This window comes from Lissotriton helveticus, chromosome 4_1 (assembly GCF_964261635.1).
Source record: "Lissotriton helveticus chromosome 4_1, aLisHel1.1, whole genome shotgun sequence".
In the NCBI taxonomy this organism is placed as follows: Eukaryota; Metazoa; Chordata; class Amphibia; order Caudata; family Salamandridae; genus Lissotriton; species Lissotriton helveticus.
In genome coordinates this window covers 885,219,203-885,244,048 of record NC_136063.1, presented here as the reverse complement: position 1 = coordinate 885,244,048, position 24,846 = coordinate 885,219,203, and the positions used below count along the sequence as shown (strand labels likewise).

The window sequence follows — 24,846 nt, the reverse complement described above, 5'->3', positions numbered from 1 at the left end:
AAGCCGGTTCTCGTCGAGCTGGGCAGTCTTGATCCGGAGGAGAGACTTGCAGCAGACCGCAGTGTTCTTAAGGTGGTGCCTGCGGATGCAGGGTGACTACTCCTTAGTCACAAGGGAGAAATCTTAGGAAGAAGTCTTGAGTTCCTTTCGTGGAAAGTAGTTTCAGGATTCAAAGATGATCTGATTTGGAAGGGGGCCAGTTCCTACCTTTATCCTGTAAAAGGGGGCTGGCACGCGACTAAGTCCTGCCCTAGGGGTGGGACTAGGAGGGGGGTGGTTACACCCACTTCCTTGGCGGGCTTTTCCCCAGCACAGGGTCTGGAGTGACCCTGGAACTGGTTCCAGCCAGCCTATGCACAGTGAGCACCGGGGTGCCACGTGCAGTCACCTTCCTCTAAAGCCCTGCCTACCTACAATACACAAAACCCTGTCTGGGACGGTGCTGGCACCGCCCCTGGCAGGAAACCCTTTGTCCTTATCTCCTGCTCTGGGAGGACTCCCAGCAGCAGGAGGGCAGACTTGTGTCTCGGTGGCAGCATCCATTTTGTGGATGCTAAGGCTCTGTCTGACTTTTAACCGGGTTATAGGTTACATGCATGTCGTGTCCCTCTAGAAGGGTGGAATGCTAACCCCGTCGCCAGAATTGGCGAGGGGTTAGTATTCCAATTCGTATGACACCTTACTCGACATGTTTTGATAAAGCGATACCAGAGTTGGCATATAACCGCGAGGATTATAATGCACTTAAGAGTATATGGTATGCGATATCATGGAAACCGCTAAGGGATAGATCCCGAAAGCCGCAGACAGGCTCAGCTCATGCCAGAGCACCATCTCACACGATTCCAAGCACTCTGCCTTCAGGATTGTTAAGGCCTGCCATAGGAGTGACTGATAGGAGATCTGTGTGTCCATTTTAGGGTTAGATATAGGTATACTATATCTAAAGCAAAGGGTGATTACACCACCTTGCCCCAGCTGTCAAGCAGCCAGTTGTGTCAGATTTGGATGGCCAGCCAGGGGTGGCATAATACATGCTGCAGCCCCTGGTAGGTACACCTATGCCCTGGGTACCTAAGGTACACTGTACAGGGACTGATAAGGTGACTCAGTATCCAATTTAGATATGTACCTAAGGTACATGGAATCCATTTTACAGAGAGAGCAGTAGGCCTGGGGCCCTGAATAGCAGGGTCCCAGGTCAACTAAGTCAGAAAACCAGCAAAACACCAGGCAAAAAGTTGGGGGCAACCATAGTCAGGGATCTACCTTCCTACACCAACTGTCAGCTACACCCTGTCATGTGACCCAGAGGCAGTATGCAGACACCAAATAGCTTAGGCAAGAAAATACCAACTTTCTAAAAGTGGCATTTTCAGAATTACAATTTGAAATTCAACTTGACCGTAAGTTAGGATTTTAAATCTCGATTCTAGAGACCCCAAACATGAATTTGGTGATCTATTCCCATTTGAAATTATACTTCTAAAATGTAATACGGTAACTCCAATTTTATCCTGTGGAAAACGTATATGTGTTTCACTACCAGGACATGTACAACTTTAAAGTACATGTTCTACTTTTTAAATAGATTGCAGCCTGCCCTCTGGGTTGGCCATGGCCTACCCTAAGGGTAATTTACATGTATTAAACGGGCAGGTTTGGCCCTGGCAAATTATTTATTTGCCAGGTTGAAAGGGAAGTTTAAACCACTCGCAGGATCTGCATGCCAGGGCTACTTAAGTGGGAGTTGCAATCAGTGCTGCAGACCCACTAGTAGCATTTAATTTACAGGTCCTGGGCACATGTAGTGCCACTATACTAGGGACCACAAGTAAATTAAATATGACACTTTGGTTTAAGTCAGTGTTACCATGTTTAAAGGAGAGTGCACACATACTTTAGAACTGGTTAGAAGTAGTAGAGTGCACAGCCATAGAGCCAGCAAAAACAAATTCTGCAAAAAATAGGAGGAGTGAACGCAAAAGATCTGGGGATGAGCCTGCAGAAAGGGCCAAGTCCAACAAACCCATAATCATGACCCGAAGTCACTGTGATTCCATGGACTACCAGATTGAATACGCCAGAATAAACTCTGAGACCCATGTAGTTACTGTGTTAAGTGTTTGAACCTTAGGTATCGGTTGTATAAACATTGTTAGATATGCAGTATCACATGCAAACATTTGAGGGCTTGCCATGAATTGAAGTAGGGGTCTTTACGGGGTGGGAGTAGTTGTTTCCTTCCTGAGTGACCTGAAAATCATTCACACAAAATAAGTAACAAGAACAAAATATGGATTGTTGAGGTGGCGTGGTGAGCAAATAAAACAATGGATTAGTCCCAGATCTGTGACTAGGAGTGAATGTTTCCATTGTTCAGCATTCCGTCTACCATTTGTTCTTTTTACAAAATAATGAACAGCCTCCATTCTCAAAATTTGATCTGTCATCTCAGCCCTCTTTCCCCTGCAGGTAAATGAAGTCTGTAACCTGAAGTGCTGTTTGACAGCTAGTTGTCTTTAATCTCTTAGATGAATTGTTCCATCTAAATTATAATTTCATCACTTATATTTCAACAGAGTTCTGCCGACCCGACCATTCACTCCCCTCAGAAAATTGCTGGAATTTTTCCTTCGATCATGTGTGCTTGCATTACTTGCACAAGTATTTATCCTGATACCCCAAATTAATCTTTCTCAGAATTCAAGGGCCTGAGACTGTTTGATATGACGTGACTATATCTTGCTGGTGCAAAAGTCTCTACACTGACTACAAATAAAAGAAAGGTCAAGCTTTAGCACACTGACTCTTCCACACAGCAACTCACCAAACTATCTAAGTAAGGTATTTAACACCTACCTTTCAACCAGTAGTTTGTGACCCTTCAGTCGAAGTCTTCTTAGTTGGCTGGCTTCATATAAGAAATCCAGGGGATAATCACTTGAATACAGATCTCTTTTCAGCAATTTACACTGAAAAAGGAGTGCCTCATATTCATGAGCTCCTTAAAAACCCACTATGTTGCATAATTTGGTCTCCTAATCAAATGCACTGATTCAGATTATTCTCTTCCCTAACATCTTATCATGCTTTTCCAGCCCAGATTTTAATTATTTATTTTTAAACTGTGTTTCCAGGCGTAGCAGATTTTTTAACCACGCCTCTCTACTGGGAAGACTCAAGTCCATGTCTATTTGGCTGATTTGAGAGAGCCTTCAAGGGGTGAGAGGTGTTGCTGGAACCCCTTCATGAATTTTTTTGAAGGGGTCTTTGGAGTTGAAAGCTGCTGCTGCAATGCTTGGCGTCAACTCTGCCACCGCCACAGTGAGTCGTTCTAAAAAAAAGTAGAGGCTGAGTGTGCAGGAATATCAAGCCTGCGTCTTACTATCAATTTATGCTGCGCTTTATTACTCTACTTAAAATATTTTAGAGTTACTGTGCATTTAGATGATTCTGAAAGGGGATATTCTCTTTCATGTTATTAAGATATTGGTTTTTTTTACATTCTGTATTGCGCCAGCAAAAGACCTTTTAGGCTCTACAAAGGTAGTTTGAGTTCCAAATCTCTGTACTTGAGCTTGAAGTGCACACTGAAGTTTCGTCACCTGCCATTGAGCCGCCAAATCACTTCACCAGCCATTGAAGCAATGAGCTAACCAGTCCCGATCATTCTGATGATCTATCAGTACCACAGCTAATGTGGCCAGCAAACGTCTTGACTGTTCCCCTGCTCCCAGTCCATTATTCTAAAGAGTGGGTGACATAGTTGGCCAAATGGCTGAAAATAAATAGAGGCCTATTGGCCGCAAACATAACCAGTTCAAAGATGAACAGAAAAGAAAGACAGAAAAGAAAAGAAAGATCCAAAACTCTTTAAAGCCAAAAGCGACTTCTATTCAACAGAGACAAATTACACAAGCCTAGTAAAAAGAATTGCTTTTTTTCCTTTTTTTTTTATAGACACCTGCGCTGGTACCACAGAGTATCACAGCCAAACTGTAATATTTTGTGTCTCCATTGCAGAATCACACCACATAATGCATCAGAAATTACCATGAGCGACAAAAAATATAGACACAATACACAGTAAATGTTGTGTTGCTGCATAAAAGACGCCCTGGGAGTTGGTCAGGTAGGGTTCTTACACAGTTGGCTTCCTGTTAATTATACAATTTTCCTTTCCATTTGTACACACATTTATACCAGATTGTAGCTTACTTTTATAACGCCAGCCCTTGCATCCATAGGATGAAGAAGTGAGACAAATAAGTCCTTGTAGTCCATGTGCTTGCCTGCTTGGGAAAATAAAACTTTGGGATAACTCCGTATTGTCCAAACTCTGTCACTGCCGTATATACATTCCACGCCTTTTATAGGATGTTCCTCGTTCATCATCCAACATCAACACTGATGGATTTTAGCAACTTGATATAATCTATTTTCTTATTTGCCTCACTGCGAGTCCATTTTTCATGACTTTCCTTATCCAATATTCTCATTCCTGTAGTTTGCCATTTAATTCTGAATTCATTATATTTTATTTTTTCCAATTTTTCAGAGTTTCAGTTCTCCTTGTTTCTTTTTTTTTAATGTTCAGCTAAAATATTTGTGTACATTTTAAAATAGTACTTTTTTTGTTTCAGTATGTGACACTTCATGAAATTCCCGCAGTGCTGGTATTCAAGGACTCAACTTACTTTGTTTACGACGGTAAGGTCATCTGTCCTGCCTCCCTGTTGATTTAACGGGCATTTCTGTTTATTAATCACCATATTAACAAAAATGTATACTCACATCAGTGTTGTTTACTTGCGCAAATGGACTGTAGCTATTTCTGTCTGAATTCACTAGAAGGGCAGATTTATCCAGAGTGTCTTGCACAACCATTGATTGGGTGAATGAGTTCTCCCCAGGATTCTCGGCGAATTGAGTAGAGCAAATGTAGTTAACATTTTACAATGTTTTATCTTTGTAGGCATGTTTCTAAATCTACACCCTAAAATCATAGGTGTAAATATGGGGGACCTATTTTTAAGAGTAAGTAGAAAAATTATTACTTCTGAAGAAACCTATTTCCATGCGTGTATTAAAACAGGCAAATGCTTGTTCTCCTGAGGCCTCCTTGTTGGTTTGCGCTTGTTTGATAATCCACAGGAATACACAGTGAAAATTCACAAAACCAGTAGGTTTACTTGGAATACGCATGGGTCTTTTGTAAGTAGTGAAAACATTTTCAGTTTCCACAATGCATTGACTGAAGAGTACAAATTGGACACTTAAGGAGCCTTGGCTGCTTGCATACAACCCAAATCAGTCAGCAATATAGTACATTTCATTCTTGATGTGTATGTTATTCTGGAGAATGTGTTATCATAGGTTATGGAGCGTTCATCAGAGGATTGATTACCTTACACATGCTTTCTGTTTGGGGCGTCTCTACAAACTCTTGTACAAAATACAAGAAAATATAACAAACCTCAACATGGGCACCCAGTTCTTTTCACAATTTTCAGTAATACCAAAGCAGCCAGCACATCTCTTGCTGACCGAATCAAAGGGAGTTCCTTTGGAACTTCTCCTCTCTCCAATAGTTATTACAACTGATTTAGCCAAGGCAGTAGCTGAGATTCTAGAGGCCTTTATCGGGGACGATTGTGCCCAGTACTCAAGTAAGGGTTCATGAGCAACTGATATCCACCAGAACCTGTTTGTATTGTGGGCAAACAAATGGTTAGTAGACCATGGCTTCTGTAGATTAATTACTTTCTTACCAAACATACAAAACTAGTAAAGGTGAGATATAGTGTGCAAGCAAGACAGAACTGTTGTGCTGTGTGTTTTTAGTTCCTTTCTTATCTCCCTTGTTTACATTCCTTTTAAAACCAACAAGAGAGTACCTACTTGGCTTCTTGGTTTTTTTCTGCAATCTGAGATTCTTTTTTTATTTGAGTTTTACTGTGAATTTATCATTATTACCGGCAGTAAAATCTAAATGTGTATTCAAGTAGCAATTTAAGATGCACCATTTTATTGTAGAGAAATTGAAAAATAATTACAACGAATAGTTAATCTAATTTAATGGGACCCATTTAGGAAAGGATTGATAGAGACTTTTATCAAAAATACAACAACCTGCCTCTGTCAAAAAGTTCCACATTTCCCAAAATGTTTGTTTAACTGGCCCTTCTTTTCAGCAGAAACGTTTTTTCCTTATTTTTTTCGGTATGTAGTTTATTAGGCCGATGTCGACTAAAGGGTATGTGATGATTTCCATTTCTTCTTAATATAATATCTGCCAATTATAGAAGAAAAATAAATTCCTTTGTGCACGAAGTAACCCTGAAATGTGTGAGCTACTGTCTTCTTAATATAATCTTGTGAGTAAGTCTTTTTAATTAGCAATGTCTGACTGACATGGCCTTTCATTGTGCGACTCAACGTCCAGGTTGTTGGCAAACTAGTTGGCTGCTTCTAAAGTGGGAAAAGTCTGAACTATTGCCATGGGGCTCCAGGTTCTGCCTAGCACCTCATTAACCTGGCCTCATTTTAAGAACCCTACTTCCACCAGGTAATTGAAGCAGCGCTCTTCTTAAAATCTCCAATTTATGCAGTGGTGAATGGCCTACATTTAAAAATTATCAAGATTGTAAAATTGTGGCAGGCCAGCTGAAAGCCATGCTTCTCCTTACCTCCATCCATTTGAGTTTCAACTTTGTTTGTCATCAAGTGACACATGAATCTTCAAATACCATGAGAACAATCTGTCTGGCTAGCAATGGGGTTAATATAAATGATGGCCAATAAAGAGGACCTGTTTTGCTACAACTTAGATGACTCTTAAACCTACGCATCTGCCACTAAGTGTACAGATCATCTGTTTAACTGTTGCCAGTTATTCACTCCCTATGCTTACTCATTAGACCGCTCCAGTTAGACGTGAAATCAGTAGTCAAAGATCCCAAATCTAACCTGCTTACACTTTGAAGGTTTGCAAGCCAAAAGGGCATATATGTTAGTGACCGGGAAACCTGAAATTTCAGAAGTGTAAACACCCATTTAAATAAGCCTGCCTCTTGCAACAGAAGATGTGTGGTTGCAGGTCTTCCCAGCAGAAAATCACTTTGGCCCATGTGTGTCCATTTCTACACACTTAAAATGTTATTCCTTTAATACTATGTCAAGTGATCATGAAGGCATGGGCTATGAAATGGCAGAATACGCACCCATACAGGGAAGAGACACGAACTACAAGTCCCACAAGGCAGTGCGTTCCAACTCATAGGAGTTCGCTCATCTGAGGGCGGTTAAATAGTGGGAGTGTCAAAGCGTCAGAAACTCAAGTCGAGCCTCTGAAGACGAGCGTAGACTCAGAAACGCGTCAGGCTTTCAATCGAGACATGAGAAGCTGCAGACTGGGGTGCGGTGATGTCTTTTACCCGTTTGAAACAAGGGCTGCTGGATGAGTGCATCCTTAACCTGTGGGTACCTTGGAGCTTTCATATATGTATATGTATATGTATGTATATGTATATATATATATATATATATATATATATATATATATATATATATATATATATACATATACATATTGTTAAATGAAAAAACAGGATGATCCAATTAGAATTGACAGCTCCAATTCTCATCTCTATGACCAATAAATTCTATTGTGTCAACCCCATATAACCCTCCTGTATGCATAATCACAACTTACCTGTCTATTGAGAGGGTGAGACCTCGCCTCACCTGGCCACCGCTCATGACATAGGAGGCACCGCTCTATAAAAAGTAAGAAAAAGAACCGCATATGATCACCCGAAGGGTATGCAGCCAAAACAAATCCTATTTACAAATTCTTACTAATAGTCACAGTATTGTCAGTCGTAGCCGGTAAGGACAACCAGTGCCTGTAAAATGTGGTTTGAATGTATATTTAACAAACTAGGTACTGTGATACTATATAAATATACTGTGTGTGTGTGTATGTATATATATATATATATATATATATATATCGATTCCAAGTGTCCCAGAGCAAGGGAAACGCGACTCCATGTGGATGAGAAAAACATTTCTTTATTCTGCGCAATCACGACAGCAGCCCTTCCATTTGTAAAGTCCTGACGCGTTTCGCTGCACCTGCAGCTTTTTCATAAGGGGAGGGGCGCTGGCAGGGATCCGGTTCAATTATTTAACAATTTCATTACCCACATTGACTGCTGGGATTTGAAGTCCAAAATCTTCCCTTTCGGTAGGGTCCGTTTCCTTGCCACATTTCTTTATCAGCCCCAATATTATAACAAAGTTTTTAGCCCTCCAGTGGGCTCAAGGGCTGGTGGCGTGATTCCAATAGAGCCATCCTCACGCTGACCGGCTATGGTTGGTCATAGCCTCGCAGACCCGGTTTCAAGTTCCAGGCGGTGCTTCTCCCGCGGCACGGAGCCTGCCGCAATTAATCGATTCCAAGTGCCCCAGAGCAAGGGAAACGCGGAGTCGCGTCCACATGGAGTCGCGTTTCCCTTGCTCTGGGGCACTTGGAATCGATTAATTGCGGCAGGCTCCGTGCCGCGGGAGAAGCACCGCCTGGAACTTGAAACCGGGTCTGCGAGGCTATGACCAACCATAGCCGGTCAGCGTGAGGATGGCTCTATTGGAATCACGCCACCAGCCCTTGAGCCCACTGGAGGGCTAAAAACTTTGTTATAATATTGGGGCTGATAAAGAAATGTGGCAAGGAAACGGACCCTACCGAAAGGGAAGATTTTGGACTTCAAATCCCAGCAGTCAATGTGGGTAATGAAATTGTTAAATAATTGAACCTGATCCCTGCCAGCGCCCCTCCCCTTATGAAAAAGCTGCAGGTGCAGCGAAACGCGTCAGGACTTTACAAATGGAAGGGCTGCTGTCGTGATTGCGCAGAATAAAGAAATGTTTTTCTCATCCACATGGAGTCGCGTTTCCCTTGCTCTGGGGCACTTGGAATCGATTAATTGCGGCAGGCTCCGTGCCGCGGGAGAAGCACCGCCTGGAACTTGAAACCGGGTCTGCGAGGCTATGACCAACCATAGCCGGTCAGCGTGAGGATGGCTCTATTGGAATCACGCCACCAGCCCTTGAGCCCACTGGAGGGCTAAAAACTTTGTTATAATATTGGGGCTGATAAAGAAATGTGGCAAGGAAACGGACCCTACCGAAAGGGAAGATTTTGGACTTCAAATCCCAGCAGTCAATGTGGGTAATGAAATTGTTAAATAATTGAACCGGATCCCTGCCAGCGCCCCTCCCCTTATGAAAAAGCTGCAGGTGCAGCGAAACGCGTCAGGACTTTACAAATGGAAGGGCTGCTGTCGTGATTGCGCAGAATAAAGAAATGTTTTTCTCATCCACATGGAGTCGCGTTTCCCTTGCTCTGGGGCACTTGGAATCATATATATATATATATATATATATATATATATATATATATATATATATATATATCCCCTCGTATTAGTCCGTAACAGAATTGCTGTGTATGATCGTGTATTTAATTCGAGCGCCTTGTACTCTTATTCGGAAGCGGCACCTGACTGCACATGATTTTAAGTCTGGGCATATTTGATGGTGAATTCAGGTTTTTAAATTATATACACCCTTAATGTGTTTTTAAAATTGCAGATCTACACACTCAATTGCAGGTCCCCCATGTGCGTCTGTTTAAACAACTACCCAGACTAGCAACAAGAACGTCTGTAATGTCTATCACATCTTTGCTAGACCCTGCGAGAACATATGGAATATGATGGATTTAAATCCATGGTCATGTGGCGATGTTGCATTGTTTGCATCTGCCTGCATCATACCCAAACAAACTTCTAAAAAGAACACACGCTGACTAGCGGGTGTCAAAAAGTCTGCTGCACAAATAGCCATTGCCACTTATCAGTTGCAGTAAAACTACCGCTCAACCTACTATCTTAGTCAGACTTGAAACTTTCTCACATTGGTGACTGATGGGAATCAGTCCTCTTAAAAGCCTTTTTTTGAGTTGAATGAATCAGATTGATCCAGTTATTAGCTCCTTTTATCTATTTTGCTCAATAGACCCATGGATATTTGTGTTGTTTATTCATACATTGTTTGGTGAATATATCCATGTTACGTCTTTAAACCTTTCCCTGAGGCCCTTCTATACATAGTAGTTTTTTTGTCCTTAGGCTGTCCCATTCCAAATACTGAATCGTATATGTATGTATGTACTCATGTTTTGCAACTGAAATCTGGTTGCAAAACATTAATACTTTACCAACTACTGAAAGGTAGTAGTACGGTATTTGCACACTGGAAGGTGTACCTAAGAGACCCCTTCCCTTCCCCATTTGTAAGTGCTGAAAAATATATATTTTTAAGAGTAGGCAGTGGTCCCAGGGACTACTGCTAACTTAAAAAAACAAAAAAACATTAGTAGCATTTTTTTTTTTTTACCGCATCCCTTTCTACAACCCATATAACATCACCCTACACTGCAAATGGCCTTCTGGGGTCAATAATGTTGACATCTCGTTAGCCCCCTCAGTCAGGGCAATCTGCCTGATATCAGATTAAACATACCCAAGAACTTGGCAGCTCCCAGCCTGTCAATGAGCTCATCAGCTCAAGGGATGGGTTGAGCAATCAGTCTTGGTGAATGATCTGAGCCCCCTATAATCTACACAGAGCCTGAGTTTGGGTACCTTCACTACTGTGCTAGACCAGGGACTATTGAAGTGCTCAATCACCCCCAATTCCTGCATCTTGGAGACTACATTCTTAATGCTAGCTCCCACCTTTTCGGATAACCTGTAAATGTTGTTCTTTACAGGCATGCTTTCTTCAGTATCAATATCATGGGTACACAGATGTGTAAACCCTGGGATTAGGGAGAACACAGAGACGAGCGGCTCAGTAACAATAATGGCAGTCCTTTTGCTGCTCTTGTGTCGGGATAGTGGAGATGTTGACACCATCCACTGACCCATTCTGCTCCATGGAAGGTAGGAGGTCAGGGTAAGGTTCACTCTCATCTTCCACCCCATTATGTCACCAGGAGCATGGTGAATTCAAACTTGAACATAAAAGACAATCAAATGGCACATGGGTTTATCATATTTTACTGCTTTTGTTGAGCGATCAGACTACTTAGCGCTGTTATTCAGTGTGTTAATGAAAAGTCATACGCACCAAAAGTAAATAAATTATTTTTTTCTTTGTTATTTTTATTAAATGCATCTATAAACCTTTTATAGGCTGTATCATTACCTTGTCTTTACAAGTAGATCAAAAATCATTCTTTTTGTATTGAAACTTTTGTATCACCAAATTCAGTTATCCCCTTTTCCGAGAACTACATCACATACATGGGGCCACAGAATCCAAACAATGGCAAGTAAACCATAATTTCAAGTTTTTATTTACATTCCGCAACAACAGTATCACAAATTGTTAAAAAAAAACAACAAAAAACATTGGTCCAAAAAGAAAAGGCTTTCTGTAAATAAAAATACAGACTGCACAACCAAATATATTACATGTGAAACTACGCCAGAGATTTGTAGTGCACCTTTACGAGTAATAAGGTGGCGTAAAAAAAAAACAGCTGACAGTACTTTTCAATAAATAATTGAAATACAATAGAAAACAATGTTTATAACCACTAGCAGGTTTCCTGTAAGTCAGTCCTCTCTAAGAAATATACGGGTGGAGCTAAAGTTAGTCTCGTAATGTAAAATCAGCAGGTAGCCCAGGATAGTTTGTACACACCCAAAAACTAATGTTTGTGTGCCTTCACACATTCCTACATGACTCAGTCTTACCCTGGATACTGCGAACATTCTACTTCGGTCAAGGGCAAAAGTAAACCTATTTCTTAGTGGAACGGGTGAGGAAAACTCCCTGAATTGATGACAGTGTAGGGGAAAAGCCTTTAGCTATCCGCAATTATACTAATGGGATACATTTTTACCTGCATAATTGTTCAGTATGTTCTGTTGCTTGTGCGGAATTGCCTTCACATTTTCTAAAGGGGTATTCTGATATGATTTCCGCTAGAACTGCTGGGAACCTGCCACTGCTGCAGGAAACTCTTGGAGACCTTTGAGAGTTCCAAGCATAGACATAAACCTGCAGAAGTAGATTTATCTTTTTTTTTCTCACTCAACCTGCTTCCCTATTAATTTCTCTAACAACCGTTGCACTTTTCATTTGGTTGTTGTGTACTGCCATATTGAATTTTGGCCCACTACACGTGTTTGTTTTTTTAACTATTCTGCTGAGGTAAGTATAATGTCCCACTTTTCTTCCACATGTCTGTTTTTCCCCCCATCGTTTACCCCTCAAACTCAATGCTGGGTTTGAAAACGGGCCTACGATACACAGATATATTTTAAGGTACCTAGAGATCATATAGTTATAGTGCATAAGTTTCGAATAAACGAATCTTTGAAGATTCTCGAGGTTGGGAAGGAATTCCATTCAGCGCTCATTGCACTTGATTTTAATAACGGATAGGTTTTCAAGTACAATATTACACTTCAAAAATATTTGAATCCATTTTACTCATCTATCAAGTTTATGTTCTTCAAACATCAAATTAACCTTACTATCCAAAATTGTAAACAGGAGAAACCCACCCGCCTTGCATGTCACGAGACTATTCAACTATTTCTGTCTTACAAAGCTTGTCCTTCAAGACTTGATGTAAATAATGTGCGTCACTAAATCAAAGGGTCAACAGAGCGCTTGGAGACAGTCTTAAGAGGGCAGGCAATAGTACATGCTGCCCAGGTTCTGACATGTAAGGCATTGGCATCCTGTTTACTCCTTTCGACGAACATTGAGTTACATTAGAGCCCCATTGCCATTCAAAATGCACTCAACTCGGTGTACGAGCGGGCTGCCCCTGGTGGCCTCGAGCTGCCTGCATTCCTTCTTGTTGTATGCAACAGTGGCTTCAGTTTTTGTTTCCAGCATGTTGATTTTTATCTCTTATTTTTTCTTGCTGGGACAAAGGTGCCACCATCTAAGTGTTGACATTTCCATTAGTAGGATGCCTTTCTCCCTTTCTAGTATCAACTCTTGGGCTGACGTTTCCACAGATCCGAGTTCAAATTGTCATTGTTCCTTCGTTTGTTACATATCCAGTGTTCCATTTGCAACATGTCCAGCCTCCATTGTGTCTCAATGGGGATAGAGCTGACAGTTTTCTATTTTTGTTCAAGGTGTGTTAAAAGAAAACCTTGGCTGAATCCTTTAATTCAGGACATGCAATCTAGATCTCAAATCTCATTTTTAAATTTCAAACAAGGTTCTGTCATTTAGGGGGCATCGGTGCATCATCTTTTACCGAATGTACAAAGCAGGCATAGCTTCTTCTCTGTGTAGTATAGGCTGCTACAGATGGGTAATATGTAACAGGCTTTCTCCACTTCCATAGCAATCTGTTGAGTAATATCATACAAGTAGATCTGTGGGTCACAGGTGGAGGAGAGTCTTGCTAATGTAAATATGAACTTAATTATTTTCCTATCCTGTATTGTGGTTTCCTCCTGCTGGATTCCTACCGGGAGGAGAAAGTGCAGTTTCTTTAGGTCTTCGATCAGCTGGTGACTTTCGCTTCTAAGCTCCACTCTTATTCGTGAAGATGTCATGTGATGGTTGGTTATAGTCAGGATTGAACACTTGCACCAAAAAATCCTAAAAAGAAAAAAAGAGACTGAGTAAATTGATTACAGCTGACTGTCCACGAACTCGCGTTAAACAAATCATTTTTATCACTTTACCATTTTCCCACGGATACTAGTAAGTGCTGTTAAACGCTTTTTTGTTTTACTTGTCTTGAATTTCCCTCGCATGAAGAATATTTTTGTATATTTTATTTTACAAAGGAGCTCTTTAGCTGTATTCTTAGGTAGGAGGTCAGAGATTTCCAATGTGATATGTAATACCTGTTATCAATGTATATGGGAGTAATTTATTATTCCTTATATTGAATGATAGAGGGTAGATGTGAGTAGAAGCAAGGCACTAAAGATTTGAAGATGTTTCTAACAGAGGGAGGCAGGATAACTCCGCAAATAGCAGAGATGTTTTGTTTTTTCCTAATTGCTGGTAAGCCCCTGGCATACAGGGAAAGTAATATATTTTAGGAAGTTACCAGGACTGTGTGCGTTGAAAGTCGAATTCCATACAATTACCTGGCTTGTGTGCATTGCTCCATATCAGCAGACTCTACGGTTTGGAGAAAAGTGGAAAATATGTATGTTTTTTTTTATTTTAGTCACAGGAATAATAATTATCTATGTAAATAAAGGCTCCCCTTCAACCAAAACCCTTAAAATTGGTAGACTTCAGACCCTTTCAGCACCACTTCTTATTTAGAAGTTTATGGGTGTTTGCAAAAGGGTTTCCAAACATGTGTAAATACCAACAAATTGATGTTGATACCAGTTATATTTCCCATTTCACTGACATCTTCTAGAATGCTCACTTCCTCACTTATAGATATCATGAGTATAAAACTGTTGTGCGCAGTCTATGGATATTCTGAAGTTGTGACATCTTGTGTGCATGGGTGAGCAAAGAGAACAGGGGACACTCAGGATCTGATTGTGAGCATGTCATCTGGGTTCCTGAGGGAAAGGAATATCTCCAGACCTATGGGTCAGCAAGATCTTTTACATTCTGTTGTTCAGTGGAAAATGAGGATGCCTAAGGGTCATGGAGATAAGGGCATTCGTGTACCTCAGATTGAGCAGCAGATTCAGGAACTTACAGGTGAGATGGAGATTTGACACCTGAAGCTGAACATCACATGGCCTGTGGGTGAGTTTCAGTGTAATAATGGCATGTTCAATCTTAACCAAAGGTATCCCTTCACCATCTTTAAAACACCTAACTTACTGGAAACTACTCCTAAAATTGCTTTGCACAAAGTTGCCATGTGCAAATGTGGGCCACTTTTTTGGGGGGTGCCCGGGCTTAGTCCAAACCTGGATATAGAATTAACCTTAAGGGGAGACCTGTTCAGTCGCCAAGCTCTATGTATGGGTAAATGCCATGCACCTCAATTTAGATTGTGTTCTCTCAGATTTTGGCCTTTGGAGTAGACTTTTCTGCATTTTAAACGTTACCCTGCCTTCCTTTTTTATAAACCATTATATCGGCATTAAAAACAAGCATTTGCAATGCAATAGGTCTCGCATTTATGCAGTTTGAGCTATTGACATTGTAAATGACAATGCCCTTTATTATTGTTTTGGTTTTCAAAGTATAAATAAAAGGCATTGTCATTTACAATGCCAATTGCTTAAACCAGCGTAAATGCGAGACCTATTGCAATGCAAATGCTTTTTATTTCTTAACCGCATGCGTGCGGGCGGAATTCCGCTCGCACGCTGAGATTTTGTAAAGCGCATGTTACATGACGAGCTGGGCTCGTCATGAGCGTGCGAGGAGGCTACCTCATGACGAGCCCAGCTCGTCATGAGCGTGGAAGGGGTTAAGCTCTCCTTGAGACCGCATTTGTTTTTTAGCTGTCTCCCTAGTGTGCTTCTCCTTCCCACTCTGTGTTGCTCTCTTCCCCATGAGCTTCACCCACTATCTATTATGCGCTTGCCTCCGTATGCCTTTCACCCCCCACCCCAGGTTGCTTGCCTCACTCCAAGCTCCATGTTGCTTATTTGCCTATTTGTCGCTCCCACCCCACCGAACTCCAAGCTGATCTTTCTCTCGCCCATTTGCTTTTCTCCATAATGCCCCCACCCTCTTACCCCTCTGCACCCCCGCACCTGCGCCCTTCATGTTGCTTCCACTTCCAGGCAGTAATCAGTTTGAAACTGCACATATTTCAGCTTTTTATTCTGGTGAATCTGCACTTCAGTGAATTATTGGAATATCAGTGGTACGCAGTTTTTTTTGCTTCAGTGAGTCATTCCTTTCTTGAGGGTAGCATTAGAAAAAGGAGAAGAAATCAACGTTCAGGTGGCAGTAAATAAAAATGTGTTTTTGGATGGACAAGTGATTGCTCCTGGCCTGATTCCGCATGAGTGAGTAAAAGGTCCGAGACTTATCGTGACATCTAGTCATGTGGTAATTAGAAACCGGGGTCGAAGTTGAAGGAATGTTTGTAAGGAGGATGCAGTCGTGAGCTGTGGAATATGGGAACCCTCTGCAACAGAGATGCACATTGGTCCCGCTTGAGATTGCCAAATGAGTGACATTTCACATACGTCGAAACACTGTGGCATATAGATGAACACTTCTGAAAATGCTAACGGATGTGCCAAGTACATGAAACCCAGTTCTGTAGTAGTTTGCTAACAGTTCTTAAGAAATACCATTGTATTGTTAGATGGAATCGGTGTGCGCTGTGGCTTGTGATTCATTCTCACATTCACAAACGTGCAGGCAGTGACATCTTTGCTTAAATGTTCATTATGGTGAAGGAAACGTAATTCACATGACCTCTTTTTTCTGAAACCCAATTATTCCTTTTAGGAAAAAGTGCCCGGAGTTCTGTATCATAACTCAGTGCTCTGACCAGATGTGTAGACCGTAGTAATGCTGTTAACAGACTGCACCATAACTACGGACTCGGGCAGCTTAGTTTGAAAACACGAACACGCTGAGCTGCAGTATCCGTGACCCAGTATGCGCCGTCTGCTTTGGGGGAAAAAACTATTTGCTTCAATTAACAGAAAACAGGCACATGCATCTCAGCAGCTCTGGCTTTGAAGCATGGAAGAAACAACTACAGCTCTTTAGGTTAATTTACCGGAAGCCGCAATACGTGTGCAACCTGCAGTCACCGGTTTAAATCTGAGAAGGTAGGACGCAACCTTACATTTTACATTAATATAATTGTTTGAAGTATACAAACCTGTGTTTACGATAAACCGGTATTACCTTCACTGTCCTCCTTCTGTTTATTTGCTCCTTGTGAAATGGATCCAAACAAGAACAAGAAACGTCCCCAGCACAGACTAGTCAAAATAGGTCCCGATACACAGACCTACACAACCCCTATGGAAACCCCTGTGCAAGGGACTGGACACATTCAAACCTCCACGGCGTTTATCTCCCTATATTTACGCACTAGCCCAGAGTATAACCCACAGCCCCATCCATCCCCAGCAGCCTGTGCCCTCCAATGTCAATACTGCACGTATGGTCTGAAAACAACAGGCCTCTATTGACGGGCTCCAGCCTGCGCCCATGGTTAACTGTTTCTAGGCTGCCCTCTGGTGCACGCGACTCTGCCATGGATGTCCCAAGCCCCACTCCAGCCCCACCCCCCCCAGCCCCCCCTCCAGCTCAGAGAAGCAGCCCCTGATGGAGACCCGGCCGCTGAGAATACTTACCCTGCGCCGGTGTGACTGCGTCTGCGGCCTCCTCCACCGTGGCGAGCTGGGGCATCATATACTGAATATGTGGGTGCACCCCCAAATCCACCTGCTCGGAGACCGTGGGACAGGCGGATGCAGTTCAGGCGCGGCGTCATCCTCAAACAAGTCGGCCTGGAGCGGAGAACAGCCAAAGAGACGCGGGAGGGCATGAGCGTGACGCCGTAAGCGTGCACGTTGGTGTTCCCTGTGGCTCCTGCCAGTGGCGGCCCAGCAAAGCTGGAAGCGCGTTCACAGATCGGTGTCTGCTCGTGCACCGGTCTGTACCACTTGAGAGGCTCAACGCAACGACAATAAGGCTCGCTAGGAGCAGCGCGCTTCGCGCTGCAACGCTAGGCGAGCCCTAAAAAGTGACCAAACAGTGATGAGCACCAGCGCATTAACTTGTATCATTTTTAATGGTGTTTCAGTGTAAATTACCTCATTATCTTAGGTTGGTGATGGTAGGCTACACTTCCAAACAAAGCAGGCTTACTTTTAACTGTTATTTCCCCTGATGATGGTGACCAATCACATGGCAGAGCAAGTAACGGTCACTCCACCCTAACTAGGAGGGGCTACTTTTACCTGGCGAGCCAGTTTTGGGGAGCCTTCTGGGTCAAGGGTTTCTGTTGGCAGAGGCAGCTGAAGCCCTACTTTCTTAAACCATGTGGCTTACCCTGATTCTTAAGTGAGGCAGGGGGACAGCAAGATTTGCGAGTTTCTGCGGCCCACAAATGACGCATGAGGATCTCAGCTGAGGGCTGGCTTTATCTACACAGATGAGATTTGTGTTGCCTGCATAAACAAACCGAAAAGAGAAAGGCCAGCAGGCTTTTGTGTGATAAAAGAAAGGTGTGAGATGGAGGAAGTGCTTTAACAGGGCTGGTACTCTTTATTTGGAGATTATTACACTTTTCAGCAGAGGTGCAATACTTCTCAGCAGTGACAGCCTGGCCGTTGATACCTACACTTCTATTTTCCTATTCAAACACTTAACGGAGGTCCCCATGAGCCTACCTGTAGACTAGGAAGGCAAACGCACAGGACTTTGTTCTTGTCCTGTAACATAGATGACCTGAGAAACTCATTTGAGGCATTCCTAACACAAGAATTCTGAACTTGCTGGTGTTTTACCAACAAAAAAACAAAGGGTTTAAAAATTGGAACTAGAAACAGTGGAAAATATGTAATTGTAATTCTGTTGAATATATCGATGCAGTAAAATTAGAAACGAAAAATGAGTCCGTATCTGAATACAACATTGTAGAAGCCAGAGAAGACATACTGCAATTGTTTTAATTTTTCCCCAATTGTGTGTGAATTTAACTTGGGCAACTACGAGTAATCGTGTCAGAGGACGGCTTTCAAAATTGTTTATAATTGCATGTTTGATGTCATCCAGCTCTGGGAAACCCGCCCTTTGGCAATGCAAATATCAGTCATATAATCAAAACGAAATGTAGAGCCGCAGATCCTGAAGAAAGCCAAAAAGTTCATTGGCTGAAACATGTAGACTATTTAACTTGGATCACCAATTTTCCACATCTTTGGAGGGACGTGTAAGATCATTTTTTCTCGTTCACATCCAAAATCTCATTTTCAATCTTACCCCAGGGACCAAACAATAAAGTTTTTGGGTACCCCTGAGGTAATTTTAACTTCTCACTTTCACAGCATTCACTACTCAAAAAAAAAAAAACTCTCCGCTGTAATCAGCCGTTGAAGCACACCTAGGAGGCATACAGCTTCCTGGGTGGGAACCTGATGATGAAGCATTCCACCAACTAGGTTGGTTGGTGAGGGTTCTTCTATTTCCTGCAAGGGAAAATGTGTTGTTGATGGCCCGCCTGATTGGGCTGTCTAAAGCTTAACTTCGTGCTCGTTTTCTTTGTTGATTCTTAGAATAGGGTAGACGAACGAGCACCATAGTTCCCTCCTCTCTCTTCTCTTTGTTAATTGAAATACAAAATACCCATTTGGTAAGATTTGTTGGTTATTGATCAAAAGAGTGATTAGTGCCACAAAGAGATGATACTTTAGTAGGGTGACCAGATTAAAAATTAAAAACAGGAACATGTCCCAATAACAGAAGGAGAACTGCAATGTTACGTTATCTGAGCAACACAGAATTCCAGTGCTCATCAACATAGAAATGCAGAAAAGGTGCTAAGAAAGTACATAAAATGCCATATTGAAACCCAGTATTATTATTAATCAAATTGCTTTCTTATAACATTTGCTAACTATCCCTGCTCAGGACACATACAAATGTGCCTTCTACTGTTTTCAGTCGCCCCTCTCTAAAAACCGGGACACGAGCCAAATTTGCTAAAATCTGCCAGGGCAGCTGTGAAAAACTGGGACTCCTGGTCACCCTACCTCCGTGTACTCCTACATCAGCAAAGTCTAAAAGAGCAGGTACTACTGTTGGTAATTTCGGGATCATTCCATTTGTCGACCTGCGATGAATGAAATACCTGGAGGGGTCTCCTGAAATTCAACCCTTTGACCTGCGGGTGGCACACAGTTCTCAGCATCACACCTGTGAATACCCTTCATTTCACCGCCTCCATGCAACCGCTGCCGGTTCTAGCCAAACGGACTTACCCGACGAATGCCGAGACGCACGCAAGAGCAAATGTGCATTTAAGGACCAAAATGCACCGTCCACCGGCGGAGTCGCTCGCGCTCATATTGTCCTGCTGTTATCACTGACGTCTGTCGCTTCACCCCGCGCCGAATGATCTGTGTTCAAGCCTCCAGCAGGCCCATAATATATGTATGGGAGTGTTTGGAATTCCCCTATATATTTAACACGTATTTTGATGTGAAAGGAAACTGAAACTTTGCTTAGTCACAGTCAAGCAGCAGTGAGGCAACCTCGTGCAATGACAACACAATGATTATAATTGTGTTTGCATAACTGATTTCTGAGTGACAGTTTGTTAAATTGTGGACACATGAGACGTTAGTCTGTAGTCTTGAGTGAAAGCTGTGTTTATTATATTTAATTCTACTATGAAAAAAAAGTAGGGGGATGGGCGGTGACCGGTGACGAGAAAATCTACTCCCTCCCTAATACCCCCCCCACCCCTACCCCTCTTTGGATTGGTTTTCATCTTGAATTCTCGGCTTGCCTCTCGCTCTCATTTTTGCACCTCACCATTTTGTTTTCGTGGACGAGGTTTCAAGCTGCAGAGGGGAGAAAAGCACGTTTTTTTCCACTCTATGTGAAAATTCTCGACTCCGACTTTTATAAATTACAATGTTTTCTGACATACATTGTTTTGTGAAGACCCAGATTACCGCACAAATCAAAATGAAACTCAACTTGTTGTGCACGTATTTTTGACATTATTTAAAAAAAGAAACTTAATTGTGTAATTATTATAAGAGTTATTCAGTTTGTGTAGATCGCGGCCATAGTTCAGTTGCTGATCGCTTGAAACTTGGGTTTTTGGGACGGCTCAAGGAGGGTACCCTTGTATAGGGGTCATTGGGTCAGTATTGGCCGTTGCTAAGCACCGGCATTTATTTGTGAACACGTATGTACCAGAATGTACCACACGGTGGCGCCCTTGTATATTTCTTTGAGTTTTTATTAGTTTAGCATTTAGCTATTTAATGTATCCAGTAGTCGAAGTGCGTTAAAAAAAAGTATTGTAACTGTAATTTGTACTTATATAGCGATTACTACACCTGACGAGGCGTTGAAGCGCTACTCCAGAATCCAATATGACAGGTTGTTAGTAGATTAGAAATATGTTTTTAGTTTCTTGTACAATAGTTGTTAGGTTTGTGCTCTTGTTTTCTTGTGTTTAGTAGAGTTTAGACTAGGGATAGAATGATGGGAATTGATTTGAAACGGGGAATTAGAAAGTTGTTTTAGTAAGTAGTGGTCATGTGTGTCTCTTAGTTGGGGTGATGCGTAACAAGGAGGGGGAAGTTTTAGAAGGATGTTTGAGAGTTCATAGTCTGAAATGTTTTGGATGAGTCGGAGGGAGGAGGAATGGGAAAAAGGTCGAAAGGAGGATTTTTTTTATAACCTAAAATGATATTGGCTTATACATACACACATTTATGTACATGACACTTGACAAAGCTGTATGGGCTGGAGAAAAAACCCTTGTATATCAATAACAATATGTGCATAACTGTGATGCTGCATGCAATAGGGGCAGGGGCAGTGAGCGCGGGGGCGGGTTTAGTGAGCATGGGGGCAGGGCCAAAGGTCTGGCTAACAAAACACAATATGTACATTTTTGATCTTTCCTCTTCTGGTAGCTACATATAAAACAGTGCACATGAAAAAGAGATACAAGTAACATTTTCAGAGTGAAATGTACTTGTTGGACTTGGCCCTTTTTGCAGGGTTATCCCAGAACTTTTTGCTTTCCTCCTGTATTTTTTCTGACCTGTTTTTGTTGGTTTTATGACTCAGGGCACTTTACCACTGCTGATCAGTGCTAAAGTGCATGTGCTCTCTCTTGTAAACTTGGTAAGAGTTGATCTGTGGCCTCCCTGGGCAGCGAACTGAGATGTGCAGTGAGCCCAGTGGAGTGCCGAAGTACCTCAGTAGATGTGGCGGCAGAGTACGGCCTGATAGAAGCAGCCACTGACGAAGCATGAGGCCGTACACAGGAGGCTTGGTGTGTCTCCCTTAGTGAACTGGGTGGGGGTTGGAGCCTGTTGCCACTTTTATGGGGAACACACCGGACTGTGTATAACTCCACTTTGGGGTCCCAGTGGAGGCAAACTGAATACAAGGTGTAACCAGGGTGCTCCGGGCGGGGGCCCTACGCTTGTACCACTACCGGGTGACTGTGAGCGAAGCGGCCTCTAGGACACAAGTGTGGTGCCTGCAGGAGATTGCACATACACTATGGCACAGGAGTCGGAGGCTGTTGCGCATTGTATCCAGTGATTCTGGTGAAGACACGTGGGTCACTTCTTCCCCGCCCCGCATGTGTGATAAACTAGCCTATGACAAAGTGCAATCCCTAGAGAGCAAAGTGGACGATGCCGAAAGGCACTCCTGCAGAAACAATATCAGGGTGGTAGGACAACCAGAAGGTGTGAGGGGCAGGGATGCAGCTGGGGTTCTGACGATTGGGGACTTATTCAATGAAGGTCAACTATTGCCTATCAAGACACTAGCGGAGAACTCTGGTTTCCTGCAGGGCCAATTTTTACTGCATACAGTAGTACGCACGATGCAACACACATGGGGCAACATAGAACAGGAGCCGCCTACGCACCTAGTTGTACAATACTTGCACAAGCTGGGTGCAGGCTGACATCTTGTCAAATGGTTTGCGGGGGCACTGAGAGCACATACGTGCCACAAATGAACTAATTGCGTGCTGACCGGGAGAAAGACCTGCAGCCTCCTAGCACTGAGCATGAATGGTTGGTCCCACTTGAATCCCCAGCAGCTCGAGCTTCCGGTTCATTCAGTACTACATAGTACACAGGGCCTACCTCACATCAGCCAAAAACAAATATTTTAATCGTACTGATGCCGGCTGTCCGAGATGTGGTTCAGTGGGTGTTGATTTGCTTCATATGGTCTGGTCCTGCAGTACTGGAGTATGGTCACTATGACTGACACAGTGCACAGACTGTGAGCTGTATTGGACCTGGGAGGCATGCATATTGGGCCTGTACCACAGGTCTAAGAAACATAAAGTGTTGTCCTGTTATATATATCTTGATCTCATAGTGGCCAAAAGGCTGATCATGAAACGCTGGATGTCAATTGACACCCCCCCGCAGAGAGGGCCTGGTTCAGGTCACTGCTCTGTTGGGCACATGCAGAGAGTATAGTGCTGTGTTGGGAGGATGCGATAGGCATTCGTAAGCAGCCACTTGCGGGGTGCTGGGATGCGATCCTAACGGATTTTCGTACTATATGGAGGGCCGGAATGTCGAGCCCGCTACTTCACCTGACTGAACCGTGGGCCAAACCCGGTAGGCATAACTGAGTTACAGGACCCTCGTTGCTGGCCTGTCCAGAAGCGAGTTTACGGGGTCAGATGCAAAACCCCTCACTGACTATTGTCCAAGACAGTGCAGTGAGTGAGCTGTAATCATGACATAGTAGACATATGGTAAGACTGGGAGTAACAAGATCAAAATAAGCCCATGCCCTACGTGCAAGCGAGCGAATACAGTTTGCAGTTACAGGACATGGGAAGTGCATTGTGGTATTATGTTTAACAAATTATAATTTCAAACTCAGGAGTCAATGTGCGGTTACAATTGGTTATATTAATGTTATGTTGCAAACAATTTAACTCTCCATTGCCTGGATTGAAATATCTGCACTAAGGACAACCACCAGTTTAGTTCTTGATGTATTGCTGTCTAAACTAAATGCGCTTTATTATTTGAAACGCTCATACAGCTGTAATACTGGTGTCAAATTATAAATGTTTCGTAATAGTATCGCCAGAAGTGTAATGATATAATGCAAAATTGATAATCAATAAAAACGCATTTAAACAAAAATGAGCCCCAACTGGTAAAGGGCTATGGAATCACCAAAGAAGCGTATTGGCAGTACCTGGCATTGCACCATTGGTTCACACAGCCTCAAGTCCGCGTCCACGCAGGTCGGCCCCATACCAAATTTGAGCTTTGGTATGTCACCCGCATGTCAAATAAGCGCCTGATGTCAGATGTCTATGGTTTCCTCAACAAAGCTAAGAACCCCGCTAAATCCCCAGCACAGCGTAGGTGGGAATCGGAACTGGGGCAAGAGTTTTCCCTGAAGGAGTGGGCGGACATCGTACACAGAGACAGGGCCTCATCGTGCAGTACCCCAGGGAAGGAGATGCTCCCTAAAAATTGTGCACTATTGGTATTATACCCCGGCACGTGTCGCCCAGTGGAAACCATGCAGCAGCGATCTTTGTTGGCGCAAAAGTGCCAGACAGGCACACTGTCCCACATTCTATGGCACTGCCCCAAGATACAAACCTACTGGGACGCTATCCTAACTTTGATGACCACATATACCAGACAGAAATCCCCAGATTCCCTAGTTAAATCCTGCGGGGGCTTCCAAACCCCCTCACATATCCTCTCCGGTCCTGCAGGGGGAAGGCAATCACCCTGGCCCTGGGGGCAGCTAAGCAGGCTCTTCTAGCTAAGTGGGGCACAGAGGACATACCAACTAAATTAGATTGGTTGCTTAGATTGTGGGAAGTGGTGGGGATGGAAAGGATCACCGCCGGGATTAATCGCACGTTGCCTAAATTTGATAAGACTTGGGGGCCCACTGTGGCATATTTATCCTCTGAGTTTGTCAAATTCACCTGCCCCCCTACTTAACAGTCCTGCTGTTTCCCACTACTCCCCTCGCTGACATGTTGCCACCTCAGGAGGAGCTGCCAACGCGTGAGGCCTAGAACCCTACCATGTCGGTCATTGGGCTGTGGGT

General features: G+C 43.0%; 1 protein-coding gene and 1 long non-coding RNA gene across 2 annotated transcripts in view; one reads left to right on the top strand and one right to left on the bottom strand.

Annotated features, from left to right (window-relative positions):
- The window catches only part of TMX3 (thioredoxin related transmembrane protein 3), a 210,833-nt gene that overhangs the window by 92,392 nt on the left and 93,595 nt on the right, over positions 1 to 24,846 (top strand). Inside the window, exon 9 of the mRNA XM_078687512.1 lies at positions 4,647 to 4,713. Within this exon, the coding sequence (XP_078543638.1) occupies positions 4,647 to 4,713 (67 nt within the window). The remainder of the gene's footprint in view (positions 1 to 4,646; positions 4,714 to 24,846) is intronic.
- On the bottom strand, positions 11,411 to 20,151 carry LOC144827364 (uncharacterized). The gene is made up of 2 exons (XR_013610155.1): positions 20,010 to 20,151; positions 11,411 to 13,713 (listed from the first exon to the last, which is right to left on the bottom strand). It is a non-coding gene; the product is annotated as an uncharacterized LOC144827364 (long non-coding RNA).